General features: G+C 43.3%; 1 protein-coding gene across 12 annotated transcripts in view; it reads right to left on the bottom strand.

Annotated features, from left to right (window-relative positions):
- LOC131286106 (modifier of mdg4-like) overlaps positions 1 to 15453 on the bottom strand; it is a 51978-nt gene that overhangs the window by 19012 nt on the left and 17513 nt on the right. Inside the window, exons 4-5 of one of the 12 annotated variants that reach the window (XM_058314994.1) lie at positions 408 to 540; positions 126 to 338 (exon numbers count right to left, since the gene is read on the bottom strand). The exons of 5 other annotated variants lie outside the window; for them this stretch is intronic. In XM_058314994.1, coding sequence (XP_058170977.1) covers positions 146 to 338; positions 408 to 540 — 326 coding nt within the window. In that variant the 3' untranslated portion in view covers positions 126 to 145. Of the gene's footprint in view, positions 1 to 125; positions 339 to 407; positions 541 to 3805; positions 4337 to 4558; positions 4946 to 6850; positions 7282 to 8380; positions 8723 to 9243; positions 9470 to 9861; positions 10106 to 10824; positions 11196 to 15453 lie in introns of those variants that run through there. 6 more of the 12 variants (XM_058314990.1, XM_058314979.1, XM_058314989.1 and 3 more) reach the window with 6 other exon arrangements.

Here is a 15453-nt window from a genome sequence, read left to right as displayed (position 1 = left end):
CTGTATGGACATGACTTTTATTAATTCAAACTATCCGCTACGATGTTTCATATATTTGTCGTTTATAGAATGGAACGATGAGGATCTTCATGGAGAAAAGAGATCCAATGAATGAATTAAAACAAGGCGTTGTACGTTACCTTTTCTAGCGGTATTTCGATTCTGTTCTTGCTTTCATTTGTTTGGATTCACCAGCTGCCTGCTGCACCAACCGTTGGTCGATAAGTTTTTTCAGCAAACCTCGCTTGCGTCTTTCATAGATGACCTCGTGAGTGTGCTCGGAGTGTACAATTTCTAGAACCCCCGTCGCCTGCCGTTGCCTATATCTGGCATTGCATCTGAAAAGAAAAAAAAAACTTAAATAAGCATACGGTTTTCACAAGAAAGTAGGGGTCAGATAAACATACCGCAGAGCATTAAATTGGGCGCAGCGCCAGTAGACGGTACCGTTCGTAACCATATGTTTTGTAAAAGGATACCCAGATATCCAAAGTTGTTTGCGTCCTTGCCTGTGCGTGATGTACATCAGTTCCGTCGGGCCTTTGTTCATGGGAGAAATAGAATATTAGTTAATTTTGCTAACGACAGTCTTAAACAGGATCATTTTATAAAACCATATTAGAAGAAAACCGGTTACAAGCGATATTCAATTGACGGTAAAGAATGAGTTTATTATTTTGTTGTTGTATTAATAAAAGGCCTCAAGTTTATCAAATTCAAATTCTCCGTATGAATCCTTAACTTCTAAAAAAAAACTAAATTCTCTGTCCAATTTTTTTCCAACCAGCTAGTCCTACAAATTTATCTTAAGCGTGTTTTTGCCCAAAATATCTGGATGCAGCTTTGCCGGCGTGCCATGCGTATGCTCGTCCCGAACAACATAAAACAACTTGTTGTGTAACACGACCTGGGCTGTGCAGTTTTGCGAGATATGCCAGGCACATCGATACACCTTATGGTGTTTGCGGGTGTAGTGAAACTCGAAATGGTGTCCCCGGTACTCTACGCCGGCACTTCCTTTCAGCGTCGGTACAAGCGTCATCACCGTCGGAGGCCGTTTGGTAATTTCATCGAAGTCGAGCGCTTGCCTTGATTTGGCGCAGTTCTTTCGCGTTCGTTGGAACGCTGACGTCGCTGAGTCGACATTTGCTGGACCACTACTCCGTACAGCAATTATGGGCATGAGCTTTTCCTTTGACAACGGTACAATTTTGGCCTGGAATCGATGGTGTCCTGGAAGAAAAACAGACACAAAAGAACAACAGAAAGTCAGATGAAGCTAGTAGTATTAATATACCGTGGAATAATTCCAACACAACCCAATGCTGTTTGGTGTTGCGCCAGATGCCTCTCGGTATCAGAGATAATTTTCTTTCACCTGCTAAAATGGTGGTATGATATTAAAAGATAACATATATTGCTTCCCGATGAACTCATGGCTTTGAAAAATGTGTATTGTAATATCGAATACAAAAGAATAAACGGGAAAATTAATCAACTTTTTTTTAATTTCTAGTGGAAGTTAATTTGATATTCTACCAAGCTTTAAATCTGGTGTAGAAAAAAAATTCATAACCCGTCAAATATTACTGGATCAATTCAGTTTCACTCGAAACTGAGATTTTGATTGCCCATTTAGAGGGCTTTTCTTGTATGATATGTTACAAAGTAAATTTTAGAAATTCTAAAGACAACTCGTCATGCACTTGTATAGCGCGAACAAACTTGCTCCTGGCGCTTCGTATCAACAGCGTGCGTATGGTCGATGCTCAGAGGGTGAACCTTGCCGGCAACTACCAGCACCTGAGCGGGACACTGTAGCTGCTTGAACTGCTCGCACCGATAGTAGGCCACTCCGCCAGACGTATAGTGGAACACGTAGTGGTGCTCGTTCAGTTCCACTTTGGCCGAACCGAACCGTGACGCCAGGTAAACAACCGGCGTCCCCGGGATGGTGGCCTGAATCTCAGCCGCCGAAAGCGTAGGACGTTTTGGGGCCGCCTTCGATGTGCCTCCTTTGCCACGTTGCTTACCATCTGGATTGTCGGCTGCCGGCTTGACTGGCCGGTGGAGGCGATTTGCTGATGCGTCCGGTTGCAGTGTTTTGGGAAGCTTCGATTCAATCTGCTTGTTGTCGGCCTTTTTAGGTGGATCGCTTTTGTCTGCAGTGAGAAAAAACAAGTCAATGATTAGTGTGGGATTACTTAATGAATATTCCTGAAAAAGCAAATTCTTTTGATTAGTGAAAAGCACATTTAAAACATACTAACTTTGTAGTCAATTGGACAATTTATTGAGACAGACAATATACTTTCGGAAAAGAAGTTCCATTGTGGAAATAATTAATAAAACCTTAAAATGTATAACCATATTTTGATCAGTTTGTTCGCGTTCCAAAGGCACTTTCGGCTAGGAAGAAGTTATAAATTTTGTTTTTTTTGTTTTTTCCATTAGTTCCTTCATACGTACTTATTGCAGAAACTTATTTTCTGCATAAAGTATCCCCTTTTACCAAACACTAATCTATAGTTCACATTTCAAAATCCGGTGAAAAACCGTATCATTTCGAATGGACCGTTCAAATAGATCAAACATCCTAAGTAAAATAATGTATTGTAAAACGATGATAAAGAGTTCCTGAAAGTAGAGTGAACAAGTTATTTGTCCCACCAACAGGTACCACACCATCTACGAACCATGCTTGTGGTTGTGGTGAGGCTCGACGTCGTAGACTCTAGAGTCCTTTACGATAATTCGAGCCGGGCACTCCAGTCTGGCATGCTCGACACAGCGATAGTGTTTGATGGGGCCCCTCGCTATGTGGTGGTCGAAGTAGTAATCACGATGTAGCACCTTCATACCACCGAGACGGCAAGGTACCAACACGACCGGCACTGATGGTTTTTCCAGGAATGGGGAAACATCCATTTTGGACCATTTCGGTGTTTTACTCTTTTTGCTGGATTTCAATATTCGACGCGCTGTGAAAGGAGGAAAGAAAAAGAGAACTAGTTAGAAAAAAATTAAACAATATATCTATTGATATTAGCCTTACTTATATTCGATTCAAGTACCTAAAGTGATTTTTAACAACACAAACACATAATTTGGGTAACGCAAGTGGATGCTCTTTAACCAATAGTTTGCGATTATTTACCCAACCATTTATTAGATAAATCATGCCCTTGCTATAACATACTTAACTTAATCTTCTCTTCACCACCATCTATGATAGAAAATCCATTTAAATATTTCATATTGATACTTATTTGATCAAAGCTGTACATCATTTCATCCGCACGCAGAATTGTTCATCAACCGGTTTACACTGTCGGCAATGTCGGCAAAAAAAAATGTAAGTTGAGCGTAGTTGAAATCGATGATCGGTAAAATATTTCTTACACTGAAACTGGAGTCGAAACACAATTTATGTTGAATTGTAAAATTATGTTTCCTAGCTGACAATTTGTTGTGAATAACTACTAAATTATTAAGTAGTTATGGCCTAGAAGTATCTAACGAATCGTGTATGTTTGAGGTTATAGGTTGAAAATCGATTTATTTATTTTTCAATTATCCTTTTCTGCTTCCATTTTAGTGACCGTCTTCGGTTAAACCTATACCAAGGATTATGAGATGGATTTGTTTTTTCTTTGTGTACACGGAAATTTATGCTGGTCAAATACTTTGATTACAGCATCTGATTGATTCAAGCACGTTAAATGTATGCAACAAGTATCAAGAGGAATTGAGCATCGCCCTCCGAGAACCAGAAGCCTCAGAGGCCAAGGTTGTCCCTCTTTCGGCGACTGTCTAGGATCAACGCCTGGGGCCATAATTTACCAATCCTTTTCTTGCTTCATTGGAATCCATTCCGTATTGTATTTCGATGTTGACGGCTGCGGTTCGTTGGACTGCGCGTGTGGTTGATATTTTGAGCCCAATTTCGTTGCTCTTGGTGCAATGAAGTCCTGACATGTGGCTGGTGAAGTCTTGACATATTTTGAAATAGGCCTTGCAGAATGGTCTTGTTCCCTTAACGTTCCGAGCATAAACTCCTTCGACAGCGCAACCCGCCTCGGGTGCGTGTGTTTGGGATTTGTGATCAATATACGGTAGAGGCCATTTTCCAGCAGTGTAGTAACGACACGGGAATTACAACGTTGATGGTCATAACTTGTGCGGCATGCCCAGTAGATGGTGTGCGACTTTAGATGGTTGTTTCGGGCGTAGGTGTACCCACCCACCACCAACAGTTTGTTGCCGCGCTGCCCTTGTATGAAAGTAAGACGCTTTCGGTAGATTGTTATGATACCGTTCGGGGACGTCACGATACCTGTGGGGAAGAAAAGATAATTGGAACTGTTAGTGAAAATTAAAATTTGAGCTTGCCTACATTTCATCTTCTTTTTGAACGAACATTGTTCCTCACCGCTGCAAAGCATACGAAAGTAAAACCAACATTAAGCCGCGACATCTGTTTATTACTCAGTTAATTATCTGGAGAGAAATTCATATTCTTGAATATTGAAAGCATGACTTTATTGGAAATACTCGTGGTCTTCCGTTGCCAAATAGCCGATCGGCAAATAGATGCATTGCCAGCCAACTCAATTATCCGTGTCACTTTCATTCTTATCGTAACTTATCGTATAATTGCCATCTACATCCACACTGGGAGCGTATAGTATGTGCCCACTTTGGGCCAAAGCCTCTGTCGGATGCGTATGATTCGTGTTACGGGCGATGATCATCGTCACCGAAACGTCCGTTATCAGGCGGGCATTACACTTGCGGCTGCGTTGCTTGGAGCAGGTCCAGTACTTGCGATTCTTCAGCTGCTTCACACAGATATAGGTGAAATCGTTGTGCACAATCTTCAACGAGCCCCGCTGCCCAACGACGAAGGAGAAGTTTCGAATGATTCCCCGATCCGAACACAGCGCTATAAGTGCAATAGAAAAAGTAATATTAATAGGGAATACTAATACATACTATAGGCTAAACTTTTGGCTAATGTCTTAATTGTTAAGTCTACACCTAGAGAACACGTACTGTAGTAGGGGAATGAAGAGTCTGTTAAGAAAATGATTTATTGATTTGCCAATGTGTTCGAGACCAACATTACTAGTTTTTGTGTTGGCGTTAAATGAAAAATTGTTTTATATGTACATAGAGAAGGTTGCTCTATTGTTGCTTCAACCATAAGAATATTTCTGAGTAACTTGCTTTAGCCGTCTTTCAATTAACCTACATAAAAGTAATAAGCAATGGCTTCAGGATAATTTATCCCCAAGACTTGTTAAGTTAGCTTAATCCATTGTTCTTATTGCAATTAAAAAGGTCGGTGGCGATGACCTTAAAATGCTTACTTTTATTTGATACAAAAGAAAAAAACGAAGATTTGAATATTCCATTAATCTGCTCGATGTGATTAACCTTGCTCCACACTCATCTCGGTGTATAGCATTGCAAATATCATCGCGCCTATTCCCATTGCCTTGAGTCGATTAATTAATTTACATTTCATATCCACCTGGCGCGTATACGAAGCCGGTATCGAAATTATTCTCTATCTTAATTTAACTTGGATTAGACAAACCGTGGCTAACGGTTTTGTCTCGGTTCCGTTTGTGTAACTAAGAGTCGGTCGGCGGGTGGTTGTGATGTTGATTCTTCAGTATCATGCCCGAGCAGCCGTCAACGGTGATGATGCGCGCTTTGCACTTGATGGTGCGGTTCCTTGAGCATAGCCAGTATGTTTTATTTTGGTTGCTGTTATTACGGAAGAAAGAGTACCCGCCCAAGATAAGCTTCGGGCGACCCTTGCTTCCAGTCTCCACGCGCAGATCGAGTCCCAGCTTCATGTCGTTCGAATCATCGTCTTCCTGGTAGTCTGAGTCTTCTGTGCGGCACTCTAATTTCCGCACTGCCCTGGCCATCTTTTTAACGCCCTGTGATGTCCTCCCTACAAGAAAACAAGTGGTTGATGTGTAAGTAAGGCTGTAGTTTTATGAGAAACCTTCGCCACGACTTTGTTGTAGCTTAAGCTATAATCGATTGGGATGATTTTTAAAATTTTGTTTAAACAACGCTTTATTCGTCTTTGATACAAGTTTCGGACAGTGGCATAATGTTCGTTTAGACAATTTGGGGACAGCCTTCCGTAATAACTGCTGTGTTTTGGCCGCAATTCTTGACATGGTGAACGATGATGCTCCGAGAGTGCTTGAAACCTAAAAATAGAAATGGATTAGTTTGGGAATTTAATAATGTTTTTGTTGTTTTTGCAATCTTTGATTTTTATGAATTATTTGGCTAGACAATCAAGAAAGACTTCATATGATCTATCCTCTTTATTTGCAAAAAAATGGGCTAGAAGAGGGAACTTATTTATTTACTAACAACCACAGTCTGTACAATACAATCCAGTTTCGAAGGTGTATGAAGATAGGCTGACAAAACATCCAAGGAATAGCACTAGTACACATTGCTTTGGGACCATGTTCGAATGCTTTGGAGTGATTTGACTGCGATTTTTTTTTTATTTCAAAAAAGATGACTGATAACGCTGCTAGCGATAGAAACAGAGAGGTCCTGTTAGCATCGCAGTGAGATATCAGAAAAGGCTCTTGGTAGCGTAATTGATCGATTAGTTATTGATTGAAAAAAAATCTTTTCTGCAAAAAAAAATATAAACACATTGACCACTCAAAAGCATTCTGGCATAGTCTCGTTGATTCTTGGAATTGTAGAGCATAAAAGGAAAACAATTTGGATACCAACAATGTTTGAAAAAACATTGAACCGTTTTTGAAATGTTCAAAAATGAAAACCGAAGAATGGGAAAATTTACTACTATTGGATGCTAGTGTTCGAACTCACACCGATGGTGTACACACTGTAGATCACACTGTTCAAATCAGTTTATGCCCAACTGCATCTTCGAATCGTCATCGATTGCGATCGGGTCCCGGGGAACGTAGAAATCGTCCATATCCGCCTCGAGCCGCACGATCCGCGTTATGTCAGAGTACTCGTCCGCGTGCGTGTGGTACCGGTGCGTGAACTTGACCAGGTTGCTGTTCCGATGCGTGACTAGCTTGGAGCGACACTTTTTCGATTTGTACGCCGAACACGACCAGTACGCCCGGGAGCAGTCTCCCTTGGTGCGGAAGAAGGAGTTGTTTCCGATTACCAGCTTCGGTTTACCGCGTTGCCCAGCCGTGAACACCCATTCGTTTGTGTTTACAACGCTCCCTAAGCGCTGTCGCTGCTTCCCTGTGAGGTAAAGAAAGGTAGGATGGACGGGGGTGGATGTCGAAGCGACAAGCCAGATGTGTGGGTGAAAAAAAAACAATAAAAAATATTACAAATTTTGTTCATACAAATAAATGTTCCATACTGCCTTAGTATACACTTTGTTTTCACGCTGCAAGGAAATTGTGGGCAGGTTTTTGCTAAATAAACTTTTTATTTCTTCTGTACGCAGACTCAGATTGCTGACGGAACAGAAAGAGTACCACGATAAACACTCAAATTGCATGCTTAAAACCGAGCGCATCAAGTAACATGTGAAAATTTCTATCAGAAGCTACTTCTCCACACTGTTCATCATTGTTGCTTCATATATCCTTTTTATCGTCAACCAGCAACATACCTAAAAGACACGTAAAATACAAAGCACAGTTATTTAAAATATCACAACTGAGTTAGATAATTAGAAGATGCCTTTGTACCTAGCTGATACTTAGCTGGTCGTTGAACGTACAATAGCCGGAGGATGGTTGTGAACCGGATTCGTTACCCGATAAGTACGCCTTCCGTCGAATATCGTGATTCGACTGCGACAGTTGTCCTGCTTCGATCGGTCGCACACCCAGTAAGTCGAGGTACTCCGGCTCTTGCTGCGACAGTAATAGAAGCCGCTGTGGAAAATTTTACTTATCACTTTGTTCTTCAGCGGGAAGCTCACAAACATCAATGCGTCGACCGGGCCGCTGTCGTGATCGTCTGAAAATTTTACAAAAGAAAAACTTGTTAGCTATAATGTTAGGAATTGTAAATTCTTAATTGAGAGTGCTCTCATGAACAATCCAGTTTAATTCCTATATGTTCAGTGTACTGTCAGTTTTCATTTTTCTTTCTATTGTGTCGGCTTATTCGAGACCACATTTAATACATTTTTATAAAAACATTGGCTTACACTTTTCTCTCATCAAACGAAATTCATCTCCCCTTTGGATACTTCTTTAGTTCAAAAAAAAAAAAGAAACCACAATGCGGCATTCTCAGCTGTGGATCTTTTTGGAGGATATTTGAAAGTTCTGTTCCTTAGTTGATGGGGGCACTTGGTTCCAAAAACTCGCCCATTTGCGCTGCCCGTCAGGTCTGTTCTTCTGTTAACAATGATGCTGCTGCCCGTCTGCTGTCAACAAGGTGTTAACACACCACCGTTTTTGGTACTGGCGCTTCTTGTTCCGCTGCTCTGTTTCGCGCGGATGGCTGTGGTGCGGTTCCGATAGCCGCACATATTCGACCCCGTTGCTCTTGATCGTGATTGCCTTGGCCTTGCACTGGAGCCGACGGTGCGACGAGCAGCGCCAGTTGATGGTATCCATGAACTCTCCGTTGCGTATGAAGGTGTAGCCGTCGTGCACGAGCAACGGTCGACCACGCTGCGTCACGCTAAAGCTCGCCACACTGGCCCCCACGGTTATTTCTGCAAAATATAACAAGAACACCAACGATGGGTTTGGGAAGTTGTTAGAGAGCGTTAATGGTTGAGTGAATAGCCTGAAGTTTGTTTTTCGAGTCATCGAACGGAGCTGTTATAAATTTCGTAAAATTTCAATGTTTGAGCTTTATTAATGCATCTCACTTCTATCGTTATCACACCTTAACTGTTTGCTTGTTAAATGCTCAACCTTACACATTAAGGTATTAATGAAGCAAAGAAAAAAACATTACGTGAGATGGACGCTGTGCTGTGTGCGAGCATATTGCGACGATGTGAGAATTCGCTTCGGTTGACTATACGCAAAATATACTTATAGTAATAAAACAACTCTAATATTACACAGATGGCACAAATCCGCTGCCACTTACGATCCCCTTTCTCACGCCTGTTCCATGATCCCCTGTAACTTTGAATATACACCACACCCATCGTCTTCCTATACACTACTTGGTGGCTCCTGTTTAATTGTTCGCTTCCGCCGGCCACACACTTCCTGCGCGTGAGAGTGTACCGCTTTGGTCACCTTTACGTACTCGCAGCCATTGATTTTTCTTGTCATGGCCCGCGCCTTACACTGTAGCCGGTGGTAGAACCGACACTTCCAGTTGACGCGCGTTCCATTCTCGTAGGTTTTATTTCGGCTATAGTGGTAACCGTTGTGCACCAGACACTGCGTCCCGCGCGCTGTGAACTCGAACAAGGCCCGTTCGGTGTAGCTCTTCTTTGCATCTGCAATAAAAGCGTAAGCGCATGTAAGCATCGATAAAAATGTCAGTAAACTCGCGTTAATACAAAAAGTACATGTACTAGACTAGAAAAAGAATCGTTTTAAATAAATACATATTACTAACGCTCCCGAAAACCATCCCCAGAAAAACACTAACTACGAGGCGCACGTGTCGTACAGTTCAATTATCTCACATGTGCATATAAACATTTCTTTATATATATATATATTGAATACTTTTGGATCGATGAACCCTATCTGCCGGATGAGCGCCATAAGTTCAATCTGATTGCTTGATGCGATTTAAGCCAAGATGACGCATAGTTTATCTTGCGACGAAAATCATCTACGGGGCAGGATTGGCTTCGTTTATCACCGTATCATAGAGCCATACCGTTTGATGGACGTCATATACTGCTCGTTCGGATGGTAGTGGACGTCGTTGGTCACCTTCACGTGCGTGACACCGTTGATCTCCTTCGTGACCGCCCTCGCTCGGCATCGGTACTTGGTGAAGAGTGAGCACTTCCAGTTGCTCGTTTTCATCGACTTTCGGTCCCGGGTAAAAGCGTTCCCGCCGTAGAAAAGTTTCAGCTGACCCCGGCGCGTCTTTCCGAGCAGTGCTGGCACGAAGTTCCCTAAAAGAAAAGTGAATTGAGAATGTGTGTTAGTGCATTGTACGTGATGTATCACACGGCTCATAAGTAGTGGCACTTGAAGATGCGCTGGGATGCTTCTTTACATCATGTGTGGTTTTTGGGGGGTACGATGTGGATATTTTTGTATCTGAAAATAAATGCAACGTGGGAAGGGTTCGAATAAAATGAAATAAGGAACCCACATGAGCACATAACTCCTCCGGAGGTTTTTATTTTTATCTGGTGGCTTTCTTAGCGGCTCTGTTACAAATTTGACCTTTCTTAGCGAACTCTTCGGAGGGTGGATGCGTGTGGGAGTCGCAGGTAAGGCGCATCATTTCAAGCCCAGCGTAGTCTCGGGTGACGGCACGCGCTTTGCACCGGAAGCGGGCGTGCATCGAGCACTTCCAGTTGGAGATCGGCCCATTTCGTTTTTCACGCACATAGCCATAGCCAGCGTACAGCAGCATCTGATGGCCTCTTCTGGTTTTGCCGAATATGGCCTGCGATAGTCTGGAGAAATCTACGAAGGTATTGAAGAGCAGAAAAAAATGGTTAAATAGTGGCGAATGTTAGAATGGTTTCGAAAAAAAAGTGCGATGTTTCTTGAATCCTACCCTAAAAGAGTACCGTTGAAACTAAACAAAACCATTTTTTTATTAAAATGTCCAAAGACGCACGGTTCTACTAATGTTTATTTTTTCTCTGGTGTCTCATCCTCTACCTGGCCATGTCTACTGGTGCAGCCCGAGTCGCTCAAACAAATTTGGTTTCTTCTGCGCTTTGCGCGCTTTGCGATAGTCTTTGCTGCTATGACAATGCACGTGATTCGTTGGTCGGACGAACGTTTTGTCGTTAATCACACGCGTGATGGCACGCGCTCGGCAGTGATATCGCTTAAACAGGGCGCACCGCCAGTTGGTGGACTCGGGAAAGTCGCGATCCTTGATGTACTCAAAGTTGTGATAGATAAGCTTCAGTGCACCCCGCTGCGATACACCAAACTGGGCCTCTTCTGCACACTCAAACCCGTGAAGGTCGACGAGTTGCTGCGGTTGCCGTTGCACGCCTCTTCTCTCGTTGACGGTCACTGCAAAAGGAACAAAACAGTATCAGTAATGATGGCAGTAAAATAACAGGGCGGTCAGTGTGTGATAAGATTTTTCTAACATTATTTAGCACCAGACCGTTTGCAGAAGCGTACAAAATAAAACCAATTCCACTAACTGCTTTCGTGGGGCATTTGTATTAACTACGCTTTATTGAATATGCTGGAGCCAAAAATCAAGTGACCACCCATCCCCAGCACCATTCCCGATCCTGATCATCGACTCGACCGTTTGCTTGCCGTAACTCCCTGTACTACGGCGCTTTTCCTTTTTGTTGCAAAGTTCAAACGAACTGGAACAGCACACTGCGGAGTGCCACCTTCGGGACCGTGCGAATGTGGGGCACCGGACAGGCGTATCATGTAGTCGCCGGCGGCACTTTTAGCGGTGACGCAGCTCGCACGGCAGCCATATTTCACGTACCGTGCGCATCGCCAGAAGATGTTCTTCATGCTTTCACGATTCTGCACAAACTTGTAACCGGAGAAGTTCAACATCGTCCGGTTACGCTGCGTTTGGGTGAACTTAATGGCTGATTTTTTTACCTCGTACCACACGTCCACTGCCATCACACTTGGGCCTGTATGGGAGAGATAAGAAAACAGATGCATATAACATTACTTTGGGTTATAACTTTCATTCATTCCACATATCCGGAGCGTCCGTGCGTAAGCGGGTACACAACGTTTCTACATGGGATCCATCTCAAGTTGTACGCTCTATTATTATTAGTTAAGGGCACATATTTATTCTCGTTTCAAGCATTTCTTCTTCGAGTCATCCGTAAGCAAACGTTGCACCCTCTTTTTGGAACTCGATCCCGCCGACAACGACAACGATGATTTCACTTGTATTCCGTCGGGCCTCAACCGATCTGTCGATTGCCGTACCGCTGGCACCGATTCAGTCACCGTAACGGCGGCCAATGGCTGTGGCAGCATGATCTCCGACAGACGTTTGTAATCGGCCCGTTTGAACAGTTTGGCAAGGTGGTTGTGCGCCCCGTAATGCTGCACCTGGTCGCCGATCGTGTGGAGCCGAGCATGGCACTTGATCTTCGTGGTATAGTAAATGCACCGCCAGTATTGCTTCTGATGGAGGATCTTCTCCCGGCAATAGTAGAACCCGTTGCATGTCAGCTGCATTTTTCCTTTCTGGCTTTTCCTGTACTGGATCTGGTTAGTTTGGCCTGCATAGACGTGGACAATGGACAGGGGGCAAAAAGGGAGGGAAAAAGAAGAGAAAGCTACGTTAGTTAGATGATTAGAATTACTGTCGATTTTTTTTTTCTAAAATAACCATACTTAGGATGGATTAAAATTAGTTTTTCTCAAGCATTTCACATTTCTCAGGTATTTATTTAGTCGTTTATTAACATGAGCTTACACGGGGACGTGGATCAAAATTATGTGTTCTCACTAGGAGAACTAGGAAACATCCAGAAGTAACACACACGACGTGTGTGCTATTTTACGTCATCAAGCGGACTTTTTCTTCTCAGACCGTCATCGGTCATGCCTGTTATTATTATAGAACTATTTTACATACATGAAGAAACTTAAACATTTCGTTGAAGAGGGATTCCATCCGTGGTCTGGTCGTGGTAACACGTTTTCCACCGGATCATTTAGTCACTTTTTGTGACTACACACTGATTGCAAACTACATTACTACCTGAAAACCTCCTGGATAGTTTAAGTTCGTTTTATTTCGCTTCGACGGTGCGTGTACGTGCTGCTTCTCCTCGAGGCACACGAACCGGGTCGGGTTTTTGTACTCCAGTATCCGCGCCGGGCACTTTAGCTTCTCGGTGGCCATCATGGAGCAGCGCCACACGATCCGTTTACTATTCTCCGACATGAGCAGGTACTTCATACCGTTGATGACGATCGCCGGCCGGCCTCGGAACGATTTGGTGTAGTATATATCTAAAAACCCGAGCCAAATGCAGCAACCAACGCCGGTGGGATGGAAATGAAAAGATACGAAAAAGATAATGATGTTAGTAGGTAGAAAAGAAATGTTTTACCACCACGTCTGACGGAGTCGCGGTAGCCTAAAATCTACATTTCTACTAAAATAAGCACAAAATACCGTAACCACAGTGTTACACCAATAAATTGGTTGTCCGTGGATTTTCTGCTGTTCTTTGTTCTTTATTGGCTTGCACGATAGTTTATTTCTACATCCTGCTTTTATATTTCACTGATAGCAAGAATTTCGGCACATTTACGAGATAGGGATGGTCTTCGTGTTTCAATATAGAGATATTTGTTATTTGTAAAACGCCCAACCACTTAATCACCATTTTGTGGCTCTGATTTAAATCCTCTGAAGCCACTAGTTTTTTCTGTTTTATTTTTTTAACAACTTTTCCAATCGCCTGAAAACGGCCTTAACGCCAGAGGAGTAACTTAATAATCTTATAAAGCGAAATAGAGGAAGAATCGATGTTCAACTTTGTCCAGTTGGTTGATATGGCCTTAAAGGACCTTATTAGAAGGGCGATTCATTAAATGAAATGATTTTAAATTATAACGTTTTACCAAACGAATTGTCCGCGGGGGTCTACGACAGCCGAGCGGTAGCGCCGGTTAGAAAATCGGCCCATGAGCGCCGGGGCGCACCACCTCGACGGCGTGGGTTCGAATCCCAATTGAGACCGGACCCTCCCCTGTACGAGAGGACTGACTATCCACGTACAACAGGGAAACAAGTCTCGTAAGCCCATAACGGGCAGGCATGACCAAGAGGTTGTTACGCCAAGAAAAAGAAGAAGAAGAAAACGAATTGTGGTAGACAAAAATCCCGCAGGTTCTTAGGAAGGGAACACCCAAAAATAAATGGGCTGGATGGATGGGTTTTTCCGTGGAGGTACATCATTGGACTTGGAGTGAATAAAAAAATACTCTTCTCATTTTCCTTAATTCATTAGTAAATACATTCTCATGCAAGCACATGACAAATATTGTCCAGTTTGATTTAAAAAGCCAAGCTGCCATTGATTCAAATCGAGTACAATAAAACTATCTCAAGTGATGTGTCAATAAAATCACTCACAGTGGCAAAATTAATACATCAGATCATGTTGGTCAAGTTCCCGGACAAAATGGCGCACTTCTAGACGAGATGATGATGATTGTTATCGTCGTCCAGGGTGCCCTCAGAGTCATCGACTTCGTCCACATTGAACGACGGTTCGAGCACCGGAAGTGACGGTGGTTTCGAGTCGAGCAAATGTGCTTCACAATTTCTGGTCGCCCGAATGAACTCCGACGGTCCGGATGATAATGAGGCGTACAGGACATTCAGACCACCTCCACCACTGGTGGCAGAACGTTTTCTACGTGCCCCACTGCCGGTAGCCGCCAGCGACGAGCTACCGAGTGTCGACGATGCGGACGGGAGGTCGTGGTTGTGGGTGTGTTTGACTGTCATACGGTTGGTTTCTTCCTGAATGACGGCGATGCACGGGCAGCGACACTTGTAGTACTGGTTGCACTTCCAGTACTGCTTGCCGAGCCGCTGCCGGTTGCGGAAGAATGTGACACCATCCACGACCAGCAGGCACCGTCCGCTTCGCTGTGACTGCTTGTAGCTATACTCGCGATCGAATGCTGTGATCGTTGTCCGGCGGTACGGAGGCCAATCTGATCGTTCGATCGAAATGATTCCTGCAAACAAAAAGGAAGGGAAAATGTTAGTTCAAAGTAGAAAATTAGTAACAGTTTAATCTACCTACGAACTGTTAAAAGTGAAAACGGTTTGCGGCTATTTTCTACATGCTTTTTTCACGCTTACATATAAACAGTATTTTTATTTCCTTCATGGCATCTCTCTCAGCACTGTTCTTAACGTTTACACTACCGTTAATATTATCAACTGTGATGATAATATAAATTCATTATGGAAAAAATCATCCCATTTATTTCGGTCGCTTAAAAATGTAAATTGCGCGGGTCTTCACTTTCACCCGTAGTGCTTATTAACACGTTAAGCGCTACGTCGGCCCCATGCGGCCGACAGTGTTCTTCCCCGTAAGCCGGCGTCGGTCTGTTCGGACCGACAAAGCCCGTTGGGTAGGCCGGCGTTTCTACGAATCGCTGGCAGAACGGAAAGCAGCGCAATTTGGGCATAGCGCTTAACGTGTTAACTTATTCGCCCGGGCTGTGGTTGTGAAAGTTTTTGGTAGTGCATAGATCTGGTGTTTCGACGTTCGTGATGGCACGGGCTTTGCAC

This window comes from Anopheles ziemanni, chromosome 3 (assembly GCF_943734765.1).
Source record: "Anopheles ziemanni chromosome 3, idAnoZiCoDA_A2_x.2, whole genome shotgun sequence".
Lineage (NCBI taxonomy): Eukaryota > Metazoa > Arthropoda > Insecta > Diptera > Culicidae > Anopheles > Anopheles ziemanni.
Note: the sequence above shows the minus strand (reverse complement) of the source record. Positions and strands in the feature narration are given on the sequence as shown.